At 37.7% G+C, this 20,242-nt stretch overlaps 1 protein-coding gene across 3 annotated transcripts in view; it reads right to left on the bottom strand.

Annotated features, from left to right (window-relative positions):
* Positions 1–680: 680 nt before the first annotated feature.
* CHIC1 (cysteine rich hydrophobic domain 1) overlaps positions 681–20,242 on the bottom strand; it is a 120,455-nt gene continuing 100,893 nt past the window's right edge. For 2 of the 3 annotated variants that reach the window (XM_001095379.5, XM_077989441.1), the window contains 3 exons: positions 8,532–8,588; positions 8,199–8,258; positions 681–6,956 (listed from right to left, as the gene is read on the bottom strand). In XM_001095379.5, the coding sequence (XP_001095379.1) occupies positions 6,906–6,956; positions 8,199–8,258; positions 8,532–8,588 (168 nt within the window). In that variant the 3' untranslated portion in view covers positions 681–6,905. The remainder of the gene's footprint in view (positions 6,957–8,198; positions 8,259–8,531; positions 8,589–20,242) is intronic. The other variant, XM_002806286.4, reaches the window with a different exon arrangement.

Below are 20,242 nucleotides of genomic sequence, written 5' to 3'. Positions count from 1 at the left end.
CTCAGATGATCACTAGTATTTTTTAGCAATACAATATTTTAAATTAAGGTATGTACTTTTTTTTTTTTTTTTTTTGAGACGGAGTCTCGCTCTGTCTCCCAGGCTGGAGTGCAGTGACCGGATCTCGGCGCACTGCAAGCTCCACCTCCCAAGTTTACGCCATTCTCCTGCCTCAGCCTCCCGAGTAGCTGGGACTATAGGCACCCACCACCTCGCCCAGCTCGTTTTTTGTATTTTTTAGTAGAGACGGGGTTTCACCATGTTAGCCAGGATGGTCTCGATCTCCTGACCTCGTGATCCGCCCGTCTTGGCCTCCCAAAGTGCTGGGATTACAGGCTTGAGCCACCGCGCCCGGCTGGTATGTACTTTTTTTAAAGAAATAATGTTACTGTATATTTAGTAGACTACATTATAGTGTAAACACAAATTTTATATGCACTGGGAAACCCCAAAATTTGTGTGACTTATTTTGGTTGTCTGGAACTGAATTCATACTTCTCTGAGGCATGTCTTTATAGCATAAAATACTTACAGGATTGAACATAATACTAGTATATGTGGGAAAAGGCCAGATATAAAATGCAATTTTTAAAAGGAAGCCTCAATTAATTGCCTTATAATGATGGACACATAGGGAAGGGAAGAAAGGAAGATGCATCAAAAAAACACAATTCAATTCATTAACATAGATTTACACTTTATTTTAAGTTTGCATCCTGAGATAATAAAATTTTATCTGACAAGTGAACAATGACAGAAGCAGCAGTGAAAGTTTCAGAGAGGCAGGTATCCTTCATTTTGGCACAGCTGTATATAGATTAAGTTTTTCCAGGGAAGTCATTCTTGGACTCAAGGGAGAAAAAATGAATTCATTCCACAGGCTACGTAACAATGCAAGATGCATGAAAGTTCTTAGTTTGGACGACCATATCCAGTATTATTCTTTTCTGGTAAAGCTGTCCCAACAGGAATCCTCTGACAAGAAGTCAAAATCCTAGGCTTCTCCACCAGATATTTTTATCAATGCCCACTTTCTAGTTACCTGGATATCCTGTTCTTGCAGCCAGATTAATATTTGTATGTGGTTAGTCCAAGGAGGGCAAATTCGCTTGTAGATTATATACTTTCAAACACTTGTTACTTGTTTCAAAGTCCAGGCATTAAAACAATTTTACACTATTTGCGTACTAGAAAAAATGGAAAAAAAAAAAAGTCGAGATAAAAACAAAGAAATAAAAGAACATTTGAGAAATTATTGCCTTGATTCATGATGTTGAATTTATATACAGAACTACTTTAAGAGTCAGAAATTGATATTTAGTCCAATGCTATAATATGACATTATAACATTTTCCACATTTGTAATCCTCTATGTGTGTGTATATATGAGCAACATGTACACACCTAAATAAACTAGGCCAGTTATATTCTAAAACAGAAAAAAAAACTGAAGGCAAATTTTCACCTTGAGTTATATAGCCTAATATAGCCAAAACAGGCAAACACACGCATTTCATTATTTAGAGACTAGGTAAGCAATCTGTGGAGAGGGTCAAATAATCTTAGTTCCTTTACAAAAGTGGTTCCCAATATTTTTACCATAAGAATCCCTTCATTATTCTTTTCCCCATGTTTCCAAGTATTTAATAAGTTGCACATAATAGGCTTATTTTATTATTAATCAAAAACATACTGCCATTCACAGCTTTTGATCAGTTGTTAATAAGCAAGCAGTGATAACACAGAATTGAGAGAATATAGGCAAGATGCATGGAAATTCAATGTCTTAATTGGCTTGTGAAGCAGGAATATTATGGGTAAATGTATAATTTCTAATATACTTTTTGAAATATTAGAAAAAGATCAAGGATACCCTCCACTGCTATCATGTGCTGAAGTTGGGAACCACTGATTTATATCCACCTGCTTTTCCTCCCTAAATATGTATTAACATAATACAATTACCCACTTTTAACACATAGGGGATTAATAACAAAATTTACTATTAAAACAATAGATCAACTGCAACAGTCATTCTGTAGGACCTGACTGAGAAAGAAAACACAGCATGACTCCCCAAGATTATGTGCTATTCAATAAAATACAGCAAATTTGTAATTCTAAAAAAAAAAAAAAAAAAAAAAAAAAGAAAACACAGCATGGATTTAAAGAAATCTATTTAGAAATTATATAATTATGATATCCAGTATATCTTTCAGTCAACTTCAAAGCACACTAATATATGAAAATATCCTCAATTCCCCTGTGAGGTAGGTCCAGATTATTGTCCCCACTTCAACAATGAGGACGTGAGGTACAGAGGAATTAAGCAGCAGAGCCAATAATTAAACCAGAAGTGACTTGCATTTGAGACCCATACCACTTTCCTTTCCACCTAATTTTATCAATTTGTTCCAACAGATCTTTTTGAGGGTATGGAATTTGATTAGACACTAAAGTAAATGTTGGATACGATACGAAATCTTTACATAAATGCAAAAGTGGGTCCTCCAATATTTCCATTGTTGTTACAGCTATAATTCTTGCCTGAATACCAACTGCATAGACAGATTCTACACAGGCAAAGCACACAGACCTCAGTGCTCAGTTCCTAGGAAAACTACATTTACTCTTAGCATCACCGGGGAACTAAGGTCTAGCAAGCATCAGGTTCTTGGAGTCTGTGTGATAATTAACACACATTAGCCAGCAGCCAGTCGGCAAATCAAACTTTTACTGCATGCAAGGCACTGTGAGAGTTTCCACCAAGAACAGTAGATCTGAGAGTAATCATTCTGAGATTCTATAGAGTAAAAATGTCCTAAGAATTCTTTGAATCACAGAATGTTAAGGGATCTCTAATTTTTTGTACAGCTCTAGGTTCCACCCCATAATTTTACAGAAGAAGAGACAGACATGCAATTAAGATGAACTGCCTGGTGCCCACAATATTAGATCATTTCCTCGTATTGTATGAATTTGACAAAGTCCACAGAAAATGGAACATACTCACGGGGTGCCATCAAAACAAAAAGGCTGGCTCAGAATCAGGTAAGAAAAATTTGGGGCAAGATAAGATCATTCATTTATATATACAGATAAATATCAATTGTTTTAGTCCACATACTACATGAACAGGTATTAATAAAACCTATGCATTTTTTGTGGAACATTTCCCAACTGTTTGCTATTTAAAGGAACTCAAATAATTTGACAGTTGTTGCAAAATATTTTTAAAGTATACTTTTATAGGCATAAGAGAATCTAATTTCAATAAATTTGAGCACTTATAATCAAATCAGGAAAAAAGTATTTCCACTATGTGAAACTGCTCCAGTTAATCAGGTGAACATAATTTCTATATCCTCCTAGGTCAATATAGTACATTTTAATACAATATTGTTTGAGAGCTTAACGTTCAAGTAGTGAGGTTTTATTTTTTTTTAATGGAAGCTTATTTGTAAACAAAATAAAAATGCTAATGATCTTTTAAAGCTTTCATACATTTGTTCAAAGGCTTACACGTTTTTAAACTTATTCAAATTTCACCAAAATGGTAGATGAGTTTAATTGCTCAGATATTAGTGTTTACAGGCCATAATATGAATAGTATGTACATTAAATACTTAAATGGGTTTTGGTGGGGCTTTAATCGAAGACAACTGTCCTTCCAGAACTAAATTAAATTACATGTTAAATTACATGTTTAGAATTATACTGTTTTTTTAAGTGAGTAATAGTCCGGTTCTATAACATTTTGTCACTAATATATCATGATTGGGGAAAAGGAAGGAAAGAGGCTTTACATAATAAGTAAAAGATAATACACCAGCAAAATATTCTTAAACCTAGTTGAAAAGGATGATTTCCAATCTAATAATCTACCAATTCATTTTTATGCTTCCTTACACGTAATGTGTTATCTTTGTTCTAAAAAGACAAGGCACTTCTCCATCTTCTTCTAAAATTTTACTACAGTGGTCTCTTTCCTAAATTAGCATAAGTGTTAGGAGTGGGAACAAAGAGTGGAGATATATCTGGGATGGAGTTAATAAATCTGTAAATAACACTTGTCCATATTAGTTATTAGGAATAAACATGTTATTGGCTTTTAGGACAAGCTTAAAAATAGGCAGTTGGTCAAATTTATTAAGCCAGAATCTTGGGCCAAATGAGAAACACTAGAACATTGATTTAAAAAAACAATCTTAGCTTCTAACCTCAAAGCCTTGTGAGATTTATATACTTTGGCAAATACATGTTGTTTTGCTCTGGAAACTATCACAAGTTTCATAAAGGAATATTATGTAACAAAGAAATTCAAAATTACTTTCTTCAGTCTAAAAACAACTTTCACAAAAGTATGTTACTAACCTAATGGAAAATTACAAGTATGTTCTATCCTAAGCGTAACAGAAAAAAGGCTCCATGGGGGAGGAATTAATCACCAGTGTGCTGTGTCATTTTAGCATTCACTGCAACCAATTTCACTGAAAACAAAGCACCACTCCCCGCAAACATTACAAAATACTCAATTGCTAATCAGCCCCCTGCAAAGAAAAACAGTTTGAAAAAGTAGTCATACAAGAGAGGAAAAAAATTGGTATTTTTGTGGGTAGTTGGAGAAACTAAGATGAGTCAACCAGCATAACGAACCATAAAATAACAAACTTGAGTGATTAGAATAGGCTTTAAAATTAAGTTTACACATGCTGACAAATGGTTTTTGTGACAAATGCTACTGTAACTTGAATTATACTGTGTTATTTCCAGACACACTCTATTCCCATTCTCAATAATTGTTTCATGGAAACAATTCACCATTTCCTGCTGTTCTTTGAGCAAAACCAAGTGTGATTTATACATGGCAGAAAAAGTTCCTATGACTATCATATGATCAAATTCTAAGGTTACAGAAAAAAAAAATAAGACTTCTAAGGATTAACACTTAAAGGCAATTATCCTATCAGTGATAATGAGACATTCTGTATTATGCTGAAAATCGATTTTGGTATTAAAATATCACAGTTTGAAGCAAAAATTTGATAACAATAGCTGGAACATAAACCTCAGATACAATTTTTCCCTGACCTTAGCTATAAAACAAGACATTTGGTATACATTTTCAGAGGCCTCTACCTTGTCTATAAAAATACACCTTGAATTTTGCAGCAGGCAAACACATGATATTTGCAGGCATACACATTATTAAAGGTTAGAGATTTGGGGTGGCTGAGTGGCATAGAGGTAATGGGGCACAGAGGAAGGTGGAAAAGTGTTTGTGCACACAATTATAATCACATATCAAATAGTATCTTCTTTTTCTCTCTTTTTTAAACTGGTCAAGGACTATGGATTTCAAATTAGGAATAAATTTTAAGAGTGGCTTAAAAAGGCTTGACCTTGTATGAATAAATGATTGTTCACTTCACTGAGATGAATCTTGCCTAAAAGGTTTACTAAAAGCAGTAAAAGATGACAAAATATTATTGAGCCCTAGACACTTTTATTTTTAGCACTATGAGTTACAAATAATGCCTACAAACAGGCATACATTTGCAGTTGAATTAATGTGATATAAAGCTTTCATTATACTGAATTTTCAAATTCTAGTTGTGTGGTGCTAGCAATCATTTTAATTGTGAAGAAAACGAGACATATGTACCAAATAAATGTTACATATGTGCTGAATTTATAAACTAAAATAATTTTGTCTAAACACTTGTCTTTCCTCATTAATGTTTTATAAAAGATCTTCAAAAACAGAGCATAATTTTTTTCAATTATGAATCAGCTGCTATATACTCTTTAGCTACAGCTTCTCAATTAGTTCTCTCTTTCTCAAACTAGAATATCAGAACTGCAGAAAGGCATTAACAGCTTTCAAGAGGGTCTAGATACCTTCTGAAGATGTCTGAAATCTCAAAATACTCCTTAAAGGTCATAATTGTGTGTATTTTCGAAGGAAGAAAAGGCTAATAAATGCAGGATAGTGAGACTGTGAAATGTGTCAGATGTCAAGTAATTTTTTTGTGGGAAGGAGTAGAGAACAAAATGGAAATTATTAAATGAAAAGGAAAAATAAAGGTCATGGTTTCAGGTGCAATACAGAACATCTGAGATAATAATTTCAATTTTAATCCACTTGTTACAAAGGGCAACCTTGCCCTACACCTGAAATTCTTAACATACTCATTATGGCCTTGCCATAAAACAGCATGTTAGCAGTCTCTACATTCAAAGGGATGCTTGCAAACTTCATTCATACTAAAATTTACGTAAAATTGTTGGCAATACAATAATAGTAATATTACATTATGTAAACCATGGCATACCACATTTTACATTATGCAAAGAGGCAATATTTACAAGTCTTTAGGAATTTAAGTATTTTATCCACTAACATAAGTGATAAAGCAAAGTGCAGGACAAAACCAGTGCCATTAATTGCATGTCCTTTAAAAGCAGAGTAAAACCATTTCTAAAAGCTACCAAAAGCTTATTTACGTTTGTCCAGTAAGGGATTACAGAGCATCAAGTAGCCTAGAAAAATGATGCGAGTTTAGAAACAATGAATATGAAAATTATAAGGCAGCATGCTCAGAACAAGTTTTTGTTTTTTAAACACCAACACTGATGATTCATCTTTAATGGAAACTATCTATATATGTATATGCACACACGCATGTGTGTGTATTTAAAATTGAGAGTGCAAAACACAAGCCTCATTTAACGACAAAAAAGATGTGCAAATGTTCTTCATAAACCAACACAAAAGAGTGAGAATATTCTACCATTATAAAGAATAAGTTGAACACAGCAAAGAAGACCATCTTCATTCCAAATCTACAAGGCACTAAGGGTAGGAAATGACAGGAAACACAGAAGTGACTGGATAAAACTCCTCAGTCAGGTCGGAATATGGGATATTTTGGTAAGAATTCTATTAGTATTACCTGTAAAATAAAAACAAGAATATATTTACAAAATATTTTCATTTAATATAACTTATAAACAACCCAGAAACTCTATAATCGTTTTTCATAGCACAATATTTCAATTCTACACCATATAAAGTAAGTGAAAATCATGAAAAATTATGTAAAGAACTTAAACCACAAGTTGTAATTAGATTGGCAATTTAAAAATTAAGCTGGCAAACAAAACTACTTATTGTAGCTAACAGATTTTACTATCAGATTTACAATAACTATTTGTCTAGGTTCAGAGAAGCAAACTCTATTATATTATGCTTTTCCCCCACACCCCTATCTTTTTGTTAGCAAAGTAGAGATTTAAAAAAATGCTACACAGATTAAAAAATGTCTTTATATTAGATCTATATATTTTTCAATTAAAGCAACTGATATTAGTTGGAGATTACTATCGTTCACAAGTTGTGAAAAATATAATGTGCCCAAATGGATTGAGTAAAACATATTAATTACAAAAGGTTTGGAAATATAATTTTAAAAAACTCGGATAGTTTTTGAATGTTTTATCTATAATGAATTTAAGACTTGTGGTCATATGCACATTTTCCCCAAAATTATTCAAAGTGTAGAGAGATATGATAATAATCCTTACTTATGAAACACACGTGGAAAGTTTATTATTAAATATATACTACATCTTGGAAGTTTGGATAAATTTAATATTCTTTTCAATATTAATTATGCAAAATTGATCACATTGGCTATATGTGAATTTATGTCTTATGACTAAGATTGTATAGCTTTCAATTAAAACAAAAATTAGAACCTTACAGTTTCTTCACTAAAAGTTAAATGTCAGCCAAAAAAAAAAAAAAAGCCATTAATAGGAATCCAGAATGCAGATGTCAACTCCTATTTTATGCAAGTTTTGACAAGATTACATTTAGAAACATTTTGTTCAACAGCAGCTTTCCCCACCACCACATGCTATGGTTTGTGCCTATGTTAAATGATTAAGGTTGTACAATGTTTTCATTTTAGCATACTAACTGAAACTTTTCTAAGATCTAAATGATTGTTAGCTTTCAAGATATTTTAGGTTGGCTACAAATCTAAAGAAGATAGAAGAAAACCTCTATATTTCAATGGACAAAAGTTCTGGCTGAGAAGAAAAAAAGAAGGAATAGTTGACAAATGAGAAACACAGGAAAATGGTACATTTAGAATGAATCAAAAAATAATTAAAAACAACCTCATACTTACATACTCCATCATATTGCTAGTTTCACATTTCCTCTTAGTCAACTTCCAGTGCAAAGCAAGCTAAGAAAGTATAGTCTTGTTAAGAATTTTTATATTAACTTAAACTAATTACAACCTATACATTTGAATAAATCACTGAAAACAATCCAGGAAAAGTACAGGATACTAAACAGAGCACTTAAAAATACCTTGTAAAGAATATATCTTAAAAATTGAGTATTAGTTCTCTAATCCATTCCTTTGTGGCCTAAAAAATTCCCATTTTGTATTTATTTTTTCAATTTAATACTGCAAATACATGAATAGGGCACTTATTTGCTTAAAATTTCTTACCTTGTGATATAATCTGTTATTTTCCCATTCTATTAACTTCTGAATTGATCTTCTGGTCTAAGAAAAATGATCAAGACTTTGTTACAAGATGACCTGAAGAGTTATGTAAACTATGTGCATCTATATTTTTCTGCCTACTTGTAATATCCTATTACTTTCTCCTTGTTTTTCTATTAGAAATGAGAAATAAGCAATATAAGTGGCAGAAAGTGCTAAAAAGGAGTAAAATTTTGAATGACTATTATAAGATTATCTACCTATCAATCAATCATATTTTTATATATGCTTTCTAAAATGAAATATGTATGAATTTCTTTGTGTTGTGAGGCCATTCACTGGACTACTGTGAAAACCTAAACAATATACTAACTTGAGACAGTAATTCATTTATGAATTTAATCTAGATTTTCACACAACTGTCATAAGATTACTTTAAATAATCATCTAATGCCAAGCTAATCTAATTTCTCATGGAAAGTTTTCCTACCACAGCTCCTGGCACAATACCTGTCATATAGCATTCAGTCAAGGTCTACAGGCTGAATAAAGCAAGCCAACATATATCAGAATTTCCACTGAAAAGAACATGTTAAAAACAGCCAGTGGAAAAACTTATACTTAGAAAAATATAAATCAGAGAAGCAGTAATGTAGCAAAGAGGGGGACAGAGACTGAGTTGCTTCATTTAGAATCTGTATATTTTGTAGGGAGTACAAAATGTTAAAAAAACTTTTCAAAACATTAAAATAAAAGATGACACCTGCCTAGCTCATCATAGACATTGCCAATACCAGTGTGCCCTACCTGAGAACTAATGGACCCACCCACTGGCTCACTGCAGACACCGCCAGGACCTACGTGCTCCTCCCAGGGCCCCAGGGACTATCTGGTCTGGGAGACTGAGGAGCAAACTTCTTGGCCCACTGGGACCTGCATGCCCTGAATGAGGGCCTGAGGACTGGCCCACCCAGGGCCTGCTGCCACCACTTTTTATACCTGCATGGCCCACCCATGGTCCAAAGACTGAAATACTCAGGGCAAGCCAATGCCAGTGCCCACATGCACTATCTGGGGGTTTGAGGACCAGTCTACTTGGCACTGCTGTCCCAAACAAAGCCTTACCACAGCCTCCACAATCAACTGAAGCCTGAGCCACTAAGGAACTCAAAGACACTGCTGAAACTGATTACAGCCAAAGTAATTAAAGAAGACTACACTGTGCTGCCCATGCAGAACCAAAGCCAAAGCACCTTACCCAACCAACATTATAGATACATCTACAGGAAAAACTCTTTCCCTATGGGAACTACTCCACACAAATGAATGAAGTGGCAATTATAGTAGATGTGGATATCAATGTAAGGACAAACAACAACAATAGCAACAACAACAAAGAAAACAAACAAACAAAACCTCCAAAAGGACACAATAATTTTCGAGCAACAGACTCCAAAGAAAATTAAATTTATGAAGTGCCTGAAAAGGCATTAAAAATGATCTTAAGAAAACTGATATATAAGAAAACAAAATAAACAAGATTTAAAACTCAGGAAAGCAATTAATAATCTAGATGAGAAACCCAACAAAGATATCATTAAAAAGAACAAAACAGAAATTCTAGAACTGAAGAATTCAATGAATGAAATTAAAAATACAATAGAAAGCTTCAACAGTAGACAAGCAAAAGACAATTTCTGAACTTGAAGAGAAGTCTTTTGAAATAACCTAGGCAGGAAAAAAAAGATAAAAGGAAAAAGAATAAAGAAAGCCTCTGTGACACCATCAAGCAAACAAATTTTTGACTTGTGGGAGTTCTAGAAGAGAAGAGATGGATAAAAAACATATTCAATGAAACAATAACTGAAAACGTCCCAAGTCTTGGAAGAGATATAGACATCCAAATACAGAAAGCTCAAAGACTCCAAAAGAGATTCAACTGAAAAGGTCGTTTTCTTTTTTTTTTTTTTTTTTTTTATTTCTTTTTTTTTTTTTTTTTTAATTTATTTATTATTATTATACTTTAAGTTGTAGGGTACATGTGCATAACGTGCAGGTTTGTTACATATGTATACTTGTGCCATGTTGCTGTGCTGCACCCATCAACTCGTCATTTACATCAGGTATAACTCCCAATGCAAGGCACATCATAGTCAAACTGTTAAAGTCAGAATCAGAATTCTAAAAACAGCAAGAGAAATGCAGCAAGTCACATATAAGGGAATTCACATCAACTAACAGGAGATTTCTCAGCAGAAACCTTCCAGGCCAGGAGAGACTAGACAGATCATCTGAACAGAGAATTAAAAAACAAACATCAGACTTAAACTGCACTATAGACCAAACAGACCTAACAGACATTTACAAAACATTTCATCCAACAATTGCAGGATATACATTCTTCTCATCAGCACATGGAACATTTTCCATGACAAAAAACATGTTAAGTAAAAAACTATCTCAAATGGAAGAAAATCAAAATCATATCAAGTATCTTCTCAGACCACCATAGAATAAAACCAGAAATCAATAACACGAGAAATTTGGAAACTGTGCCAATACATGGAAATTAAATAATGTGCTCCTGAAAGACCACTAGGTCAATAAAGAAATTAAGGAGAAAATAAAGTTTCCAAAAACAAATAAAAAGGAAAAGCAACGTACCAAAACCTATAAGATACAGCAAAAGCAATACTAAGAAAGAAGTTTATAGCAATAAATGCCTACATCAAAACAGTAGATTTGAAAGAAAGAATATAATGATGTACCTCAAGGAAATAGAAAAGCAAGAACCAACCAAACCTAAAATTCATAGAAGGAAAAAATAATATAGATCAAAGCAGAAAAAAAATAGAGACTAAAAAATATGAAAGATAAATGAAAGAAAAAGTTGGTTCTTGAAAAGATAAAGTAGATAAACCATTAGCTAGACCAAGGGAAAAAGAGAAAAGCCAAATAAAGGGAGAGGGGCCAAGATGGCCAATTAGAAGCAGCTGTGGTCCACCACTCTCAAGGAGAGGAATGAAAGGGGTGAGTGAATATAGCACCTTCAACTGAAATATCTAGGTTCTCATGTTAGGACTGATTAGAGAAGTAACTCGACACACAGAGAACAAAAGCAGGGTGGGGCAATGGCCCACCTGGGAGTGACATGGAGCCAAGAGAAACCCACCTCCAGCCCTAGAAAGCAGTGAGTGACTGTGTGACCCTGGGAAACCATGCTTCTCTCAGGGATCTTTGCAACCCATGGGTCAGCAGATCTCCCTGTGAGCCCATGCCACCAGAGCCTTGGGTCCGATACAGAGCTGTATGGAGTCTAGGGGAGCAGCTACTCCGGCATGCACAGAGACCCAAGAGCTTTGCATACTCTGGTCCGGAGATCCCCAATGAATGTGTATGCAACTCAGGCAAGACAGGAGGTCTGCATATACGCCTAGGAAGCGGGTAGAGTCCAGGGAGCGAGAGGCATGTTCTGCAGGCCCCATTTCCACCTCACCTCACAAAATAATAATGACTTGGAATCCTAGTCAGCCTCAGGCAACAGGGAGACGGACAGGTTCTACCTCTACTATTTGGTCGACTTAGCTGTTCTAGCCTGTGGGCTTTGTAGAATCCAAATGGTCTGGAGGAGAAAGGGGTCCCCCAGCAATGCAGCACAGTGGCTTGGCCAGATTGTCACCAGACTGCTTCTTTAAGTGGGACCAAATCCATTCTTCCACACTGGGCAGGACCTCCCAGCCGGATCCTCCAGCCACACCTGCAGGCACGTACTAGGGATAGAGCTCTGATCTCTCTCTGAGACATAGTGTGGCAGGGGATGGGCAGGGGTGGAGAAGGAGGGTCACCACCTGGATTGGTTGGACAACTCAGCAGTTCCACCATGTGGGCTTACAGTCCAAACAATACAGATGAGGAAGGGTCCCCTGAGTAGTGCAACATAGTGGCTTTCCCAGATTGTAGCCAAACTGCTTCTTTAGGCAGGGCACTGATCCATTCCTTCTCACTGGGCAGAACCTCCCAGCAGGACCTTTCAGCCATGCCTGCTGGTACCTATTAGGGGCAGAGCTCTGATCTCTCCCTGGGATGGAGTGCCTGGGAGAGAGGAGGGCCACCACCTGGGTTGGTTGGTCACTCAGCTGTTCCAGCCTGCTAGCTTTGGAGAGTCCAAGCGCACAGGGGCAGACGTGGTTCCCCACTATGACACAGCTGTTCTGTTGAGGCACAACCAGACTGCTTCTTTAAGTGGGACTCTGATCCACTCCTCCTTTTGAGGTGTGTCCTCCCAGTTGGAACCTCTGGCCACCCCTCCCCGCTCCGTTCCCTGGGATGGAATGCCTGAGGGGCAAGGCAGGCTGCCAACTTGGCTGTTTGGGCTTATCAGTTGGTCCAGCCTGTGGGCCATGAAAAGCCCAAACTGATCAGGGGCTGAAGGGATAACCAACACAGCATAGCTGCTCTACCAAAATGCAGCCAGAATGGTTCTTTAAGTGGGTGCCTGATCTTATTCCTCCTGACTGGGAGACACCACCAAACGGGTCTCCAGTCACCTCCTACAGGCATGTTCAGGCTGGCAAAAGGTCAGTACTGCCCTGGAATGGAGCTTCCAGAGGAATAGGCTGACTGCCATCTTTTCTGTTTTGCAGTCTTCACTAGTGATACCTTCAGGTATGAGAAAAACTGAGGAACTAAGGTCTAGAGCAGACCCTCAGCAAACTGCAGCAGCCCTATGGAACAGAGGCCAGACTGTCAGAAGAAAAACAAAGAGAAAACAACAATAAAAAAACCACAAAAACTCCATCCAAAGGTCAGCAACCTCCAAAATCAAAGGTAGATAAGCCCACAAAGATGAGAAAGAACAAAAAAATGCTAAAAACTCAAAAATCCAGAGTGCCCCTGTTCCTACAAATGACCACAACACCTCTCCACCAAGGGCTCAGAACTGGGCTGAGGCTGAGATAGCTGAAATGACAGAAGTAGGCTTAAGAAGGTGGGTAATAATGAACTTCGCTGAGCTAAAGGAGCATGTTGTAACCCAATGCAAACAAGCTAAGAATCATGATAAAACAATACAGGAGCTGACAGCCAAAATAGCCAGTTTAGAGAGAAAAATAACTGATATGTTAGACCTGAAAAATATACTACAAGAACTTCACAATACAATCACAAGTATTAATGGCAAAGTAGACCAAACAGAGGAAAGAATGTCAGAGCTGGAAGACTATCTTTCTGAAATAAGCCAGAAAGATGACAATACAGATAAAAGACTGAAAAGAAATGAACAAAACCTCTGAGAAATATGGAATTACGTAAAGAGACCGAATCTATGACTGATTTGGGTACCTGAAAGAAACTGGGAGAATGGAACCAAATTGGAAAACATACTTGAGGATATCATCCAAGAGAACTTCCCCAAACTAGCTAGACAGGCCAACATTCAAATTCAAGAAATGCAGAGAAACTCAGTAAGATATTCCACGAGATCATCCCCAATGCATGATCATCAGATTCTCCAAGGTCGAAATGAGAGAAAAAATGTTAAGGGTAGCCAGAGAGAAAGGCCAAGTCACATACAAGGGGAAGCCCATGAGACTAAAAGCAGACCGCTCAGTGAAAAACCCTACAAGCCAGAAGAAATCGGGGGCCAACAGTCAACATTCTTAAAGAAAAGAATTTCCAACCCCCAAATTCATGTCCAGCCAAACTAAGCTTCATAAGCAAAAGAGAAATAAAATCCTTTTCAGACAAGCAGATGCTGAGGGAATTTGTTACCACCAGACCTCCCCTGCAAGAACTCCTGAAGGAAGCACTAAATATGGAAAGGAAAAACTGTCATCAGTTACTACAAAAACATACTTAAGTACACAGACCAGTGACACAATGAAGCAATCACATAAACAAGTTTGCAAAATAAACAGTTAGCATCATGATGAAAAAAATCAAATCCATACATAACAACACTAACCTTAAATGTAAATGGCTAAATGCCCCAATTAAAAGACACAGAATGACAAGCTGGATAAAGAACAAAGACATATTGGTATGCTGTCTTCAAAAGACCCATCCTACATGCAAAGACAAAAATATGCTACAAATAAAGGGAAGGAAGAAAATTTACCAAACAAATGAAAAGCAGAAAAAAGCAGGGGTTGCAATCCTAGTTTCTGAAAAACCAAACTTTAAACCAACAAAGATCAAAAAAGACAAAAGAGGGCATTACATAATGGTAAAGGGTTCAATTCAACAAGAAGAGTTAACTACCTAAATATATATGCAACCAATACAATAGCACCCAGATTCATAAAGCAAGTTTTTAGAGACTTTCAAAAGGCTTAGACTCCCACACAATAATAGTGAAAGACTTTAACACCCCACTGACAATATTAGACAGATCATTGCGATAGAAGATTAACAGACATTCAGGACTTAAACTCAGCTCTGGATCAAGTGGACCTGATAGATATCTAAGAACTTTCCACTCCAAAACAACAGAATATACATTCTTCTCATCGCCAAATGGTACTTACTCTAAAATTGATCGCATAATTGGAAGTAAAACACTCCTCAGCAAATGCAAAAGAACAGAAATCATAATAGTCTTTCAGAGCACAGGACAATCAAATTAGAACACAAGATTAAGAAATTCCCTCAAAACCACTGTGATGGTTATTACTGAGTGTTAACTTGGTTGGACTGAAGGATACAAAGTATTGATCCTAGGTGTGTCTGTGATGGTGTTGCCAAAAGAAGTTAACATTTGAGTCAGTGGGCTGGGGAAGGCAGATTCACCCTTAATCTGGTGGGCACAATCTAATCACCTGCCAATAAATATAAAGCAGGCAGAAAAATGTGAAAAGGAGAGACTGGCCTAGCTTCCCAGCCTACATCTTTCTCCCATGCTGGATGCTTCCTACCCTTGAACATTGGACTCCAAGTTCTTCTGTTTTGGGACTCGGACTGTCTCTCCTTCCTCCTCAGCTTGCAGACTGTGGGACCTTGTGATTGTGTAAGTTAATATATAATAAACTCCCCAATACAACCAAACAACTGCATCGAAACTGAACAATGTGCTCCTAAATGACCCTTGGGTACATAATGAAATTAAGGCAGATGTAGGAGATTGGTCATGGGGGTGGGAGAAATTATAGGAAAAACACAAACCTTCTTGGAAGGCCGGGAGGTTTTACAAAAGCTTTGAAAGATAATTTGGCTGAAGGCAGCCAAATTCTCTTATGTGGAGCCTGAGAGCAAAACGTAGAAAAAAAGGAAGTGTAAAGGAATTGATCTAGATAAGTTAGTTTACTTAGGCCTCAGAACCTGGTCTTTAATCATTTGTGTGCAGGACTGCTCTCTCCAGGGGGGCGGCCATGTTAATTACCCACAAGTGTGTTGACTCAAAGCCTGTGTCATTAAATCTGTACTAAATAAATGCCTGCAGCACTGGCTTGTCAGGACTGTGGCTGCTGGGACTCTTTATGGTGCCCTCCTTGGTGGGCACTCCAGTCCCCTAGCCATGCAGCCAGGCAAAAAACCTGTGTCTGCATACATTTTTTCATCTGTCGCTCTGCCATGGTCTGCCGGTCAGACCCAGCAGCTGGTGCCCTATGTGAGAAATAACTGCAACGGATCGCAATGGAACCCTTGAAAATGAAGGTGAAGAGACTGCACAGTCAGTAAGTCATTGGTGCCTGCTTGGGATTTGCAAGTTTGAGGAAATTGTTCAGGCTAGGGTTTCACCATAGGACAACAGTTATCGGCTCAACAGCAACAGTATATAAAAGTATTGAAACAGCTGCTTAAAGCTAGTGGAGCCTCGGTTTCGCAGGCTCAATTAAGGGACCTAATGCAAACTGTTGTTTCCCATAACCCATGGTTCCCGGAAGAAGGTACGCTAGATGTAGAGCTCTTGGAACAAGTGAAGAGAAATCTTCAAGAACATCATGCACAAGGGCAATGGGTCCCAGTCACATCTCTAATGGTATGGGCTTTAGTAAGGGCTGCTTTGGTCCCGCTATACACAGAAGAGCCTAAAAGGGGGAGGGAAGAGGAACCATCACCTACCTTTCCACCTCCATCTCCCTCAGCCTTGCCGTTTCTGGGCAAAAATAACAAAGAGGAAACGGAAGTTTTGCCTGAGCCCCCTCCTCCAATAAATTGGAAAAAAGACAAGGGATACACTACAGCTATGGGACCCTGTCTTAGGCAAGTGGCATTAGAAGGGGAGCTCTTGGCCTGCCTCTTAATACAAAATTGACAAGGCAAAAAGGTATATGAACCCATTTGTTTTAACATTTATAAAAAGATTTAAAAAAAGCATTAAAGCAAGCAGAGTCGCTAGACCATTTACGAAAGGAATAACTGAGGCGATGGTAGACAACTTCTGTATGAGCCCATGGGACTAATCAGTGCTAGCTAAAACAACTTTGGAGCCCAGTCAGTACCTCCTCTGTAGGGCAGAATATGATGAATTGTGCGAACAACAAGCCAACAGAATCAAGTGGCTGGGCAAGACACAACCACTGCTATGCTCCAGGGGAGGTGTCCCCATGCCGATGAACAACAACAACTAAATTGTGATCCCCCGGTCTACACACAAGTGTCTTTGTGTGATCTCAGGGCTTGGGACTGAATTCCCCAAAGTGGAGTTCAACAGGCAATTTTTTGTAAATGTTCGACAAGGGCCACAGGAGCCATTTGTTGAATTTATCAATTGGTTAACCCAGGCAATTAAGAGATGAATTAGTCACGCCCAGGTCACTGATATATTATTATTGCAATTGGTTTATGAAAATGCTAACATCGACTGCCAGCAAGCAATGCAGGCAATCAGAGGACAGGCAGCCACAGTCGGGGAACTTATACAAGCATGTCAACTGGTGGGGACTGAAACACACAAAACCAAAATATTGGCTATGGCATTAAGGCCTCCTAAAGTGAAAAAGGAGAGAAACCCAAATTGTTTTCTATGTGGAGAGCCAGGTCATATGAAGTGGGAATGCCCCAATAATAGAGACTAAGGTTAACTCAGGAAAAGAACTCCCTTCTATATGCCCCTGATATAAAAAGGGGAAACATTGGGCAAATCAATGCAGGTCCAAATTGATAAAAACAGCAACCCCATTAGTAATCAGGTGGGAAACTTCATGAGGGACTGGCCCCAGGCCCTGCTCCAAATTGGGGCAATGCCAGTGGCTTTCCTCTGTCAGATGAAAAGCCCAGAGTCCTCTCTCTCAGAGCTGGGAGCACAGGACTGGACTTACTCTGCTCCAAAGAATCAGGGCTAAAAGAAGACGACTTTAAAAGGGTTGCAACCGGGATCTCGGGCCCACTGCCTCTAGGAACTGTAGGATTAGTCCTAGGGCAATCACACCTATCCAGTAAAGTAATTAATGTGCTCACCAGGGTAGTGATTATCAAGGTGAGATATTAGTTATGATGGAATGTAAAGGTCTGCATATTCTTCCCCCTGGATCAAAGATAGCTCAGTTAATACTCTTACCGTACTGGGTCCCCAACGCCCAGGGAAGAGAAAGGAGAAAGGGAAGTTTTGGAAGCACGGGAGCCACAGGAGTATATTTGAACCAATTAAGCACTGATCAGAGACCCATGATTACCTTAAAATTTGGAAATAAAAATTTTACTGGCTTATTGGACACAGGGGTGGGCATTTCAATAATTAGTTATCAAAACTGAACAGAAACTTGGCCTTGGGTCACTCAGAAACAAAAAATTGTCAGTGTTGGGGAAGCACACACTGCCAAGCAGAGCACATGCCCCCTAACATGTTGCAATTCAGAGGGAAGAAAGGCAGTTATACAGCCTCTAATCATGCCCATCCCTGTTAATCTTTGGGGAACAGGACCTATTAGCCCAATGCGGGAGTCACTTTGCAGACCCCTTTCTAATAATGGTCACTGTTATTATCCCTCCCCAACCCGACATGGCTCTCTCAAGATCCAATTTGGGTAGAACAGTGGCTTTTAAAGGGAGAGAAATTACAAAGAGCCCATGAATTAGTTGAGCAATTAAAAGCTGGCCATATAGAACAATCAAACAGCCCTTGGAATTCGCCCATTTTCGTCATTTCCCGAAAGTCTGCTAAATGGAGACTTTTGCATGACCTGTGGGCTATCAATGCTAATTTGCAACCTATGGGACCCCTTCAACAGGGTCTCCCTTCCCCCATGGTGATTCCTCAAGATTGGCCTATAGTTGTTATTGACTTAAAAGACTGTTTTTATACTATTCCCCTTCCAAAAAAGGACAGAGAAAAATTTGCATTTACAATACCAGCTATCAATAATGAAAGGCTAGCTCACCAATTTCATTGGAAAGTGCTTCCTCAAGGAATGCTGAACAATCCTACCATGTGTCAATATCATGTAAATCAAGCTTTGCTCCCCAATAGAAAATAATTTCCTAATTGCACAATTATTCATTTTATGGATGATATTCTACTAACAGCCCCAATGAGCCAGTACTTTTAAGTTTATATGCCTCTGTCATAAAGAATGCACAGTTAAGAGGTTTAATCATAGCACCTGAAAAAGTACAAATGTTCTCTCCTTGGAAATATCTCAGGTACATACTAATTTCGTGGTCAGTAAGAACCCAAAAGGTTAAATTAAATACTAGCAACTTGCACATCTTAAATGATAATCAGAAATTACTAGGTGATATTAACTGACTTCACCTCACCTTGGGCAAAACTACTGATAAGTTACAAAACCTGTTTTCTATCTTAAAGGGTGATGCTGCCCTAGACTCTCCAAGGTATTTAACTCCTGCAGCAAAAAGGGAAATAGAAGAAATAGAGGAAGTTATTTCTCAGAGGCAACTAGATCGCATAACATCCACAATACTCAGTTCAGTTGTTTGTTTTTCCCACTAAACATTCCCCAACAGGGTTAACAGGACAGATGCCCCCAGGGCTGAGCTTTCTAGAATGGGTTTTTTGCTCACATACCAGGACTAAATCACCCTCTCCCTATATCCAACTAGTTAGTAAAGTCATCTATTCAGGTGGCAGATGATGCAGTCAGTTGCTAGGTTATGACCCTGATGTCATCAGAATTCCTTTAAGTAAAAAGCAATTCGAAGCAATAAGAAGCAGTATTGCCCTTATCGATGTCATCAGAATTCCTTTAAGTAAAAAGCAATTCGAAGCAATAAGAAGCAGTATTGCCCTATCTTTAGACCTGCAAATAGCACTTTCTGATTACACAGGCCATATAGAGAATGCCCTTTCTGCTGATAAACTACTTCAGTTCTTATCTCATACTTCTGTGGTTGTGCCTACCAAAATATTTCACTCCCCCATACCTAACGCTTTAACACTGTTTACATGGCTCTGGTAAACATAGAAAAGTGGCTGTTTGGTGGAGACCGCATAATTCCCTCACTCATTCTGGATTTACTAGCACTCAGCTGAAGTGGGAGCCCTGGAAACTTTTTCTGCTCAGCCCATCAATACTGTTAGTGACTCTGCTTATTCTGTTTATTTACTGCAGAACCTTGAAACAGCCCTCATGAAGTCCACTCTGGAGCTCACCCTGTGTGCACTTTTTCTTCAACTTCAGCAACTGCTAGATTAATGTACACATCCTACTTTTATCACACATATTCGAGCCCACAGCTCACTGCCTAGCCCATTGGCTTATGGCAATGATCAAGCAGACCTACAAGTTATGACATTACTGTTTGATCAAGCCACCCAA

This window comes from Macaca mulatta, chromosome X (genome assembly GCF_049350105.2).
Source record: "Macaca mulatta isolate MMU2019108-1 chromosome X, T2T-MMU8v2.0, whole genome shotgun sequence".
In the NCBI taxonomy this organism is placed as follows: domain Eukaryota; kingdom Metazoa; phylum Chordata; class Mammalia; order Primates; family Cercopithecidae; genus Macaca; species Macaca mulatta.
This window is presented reverse-complemented; position numbering and strand designations above follow the sequence as displayed.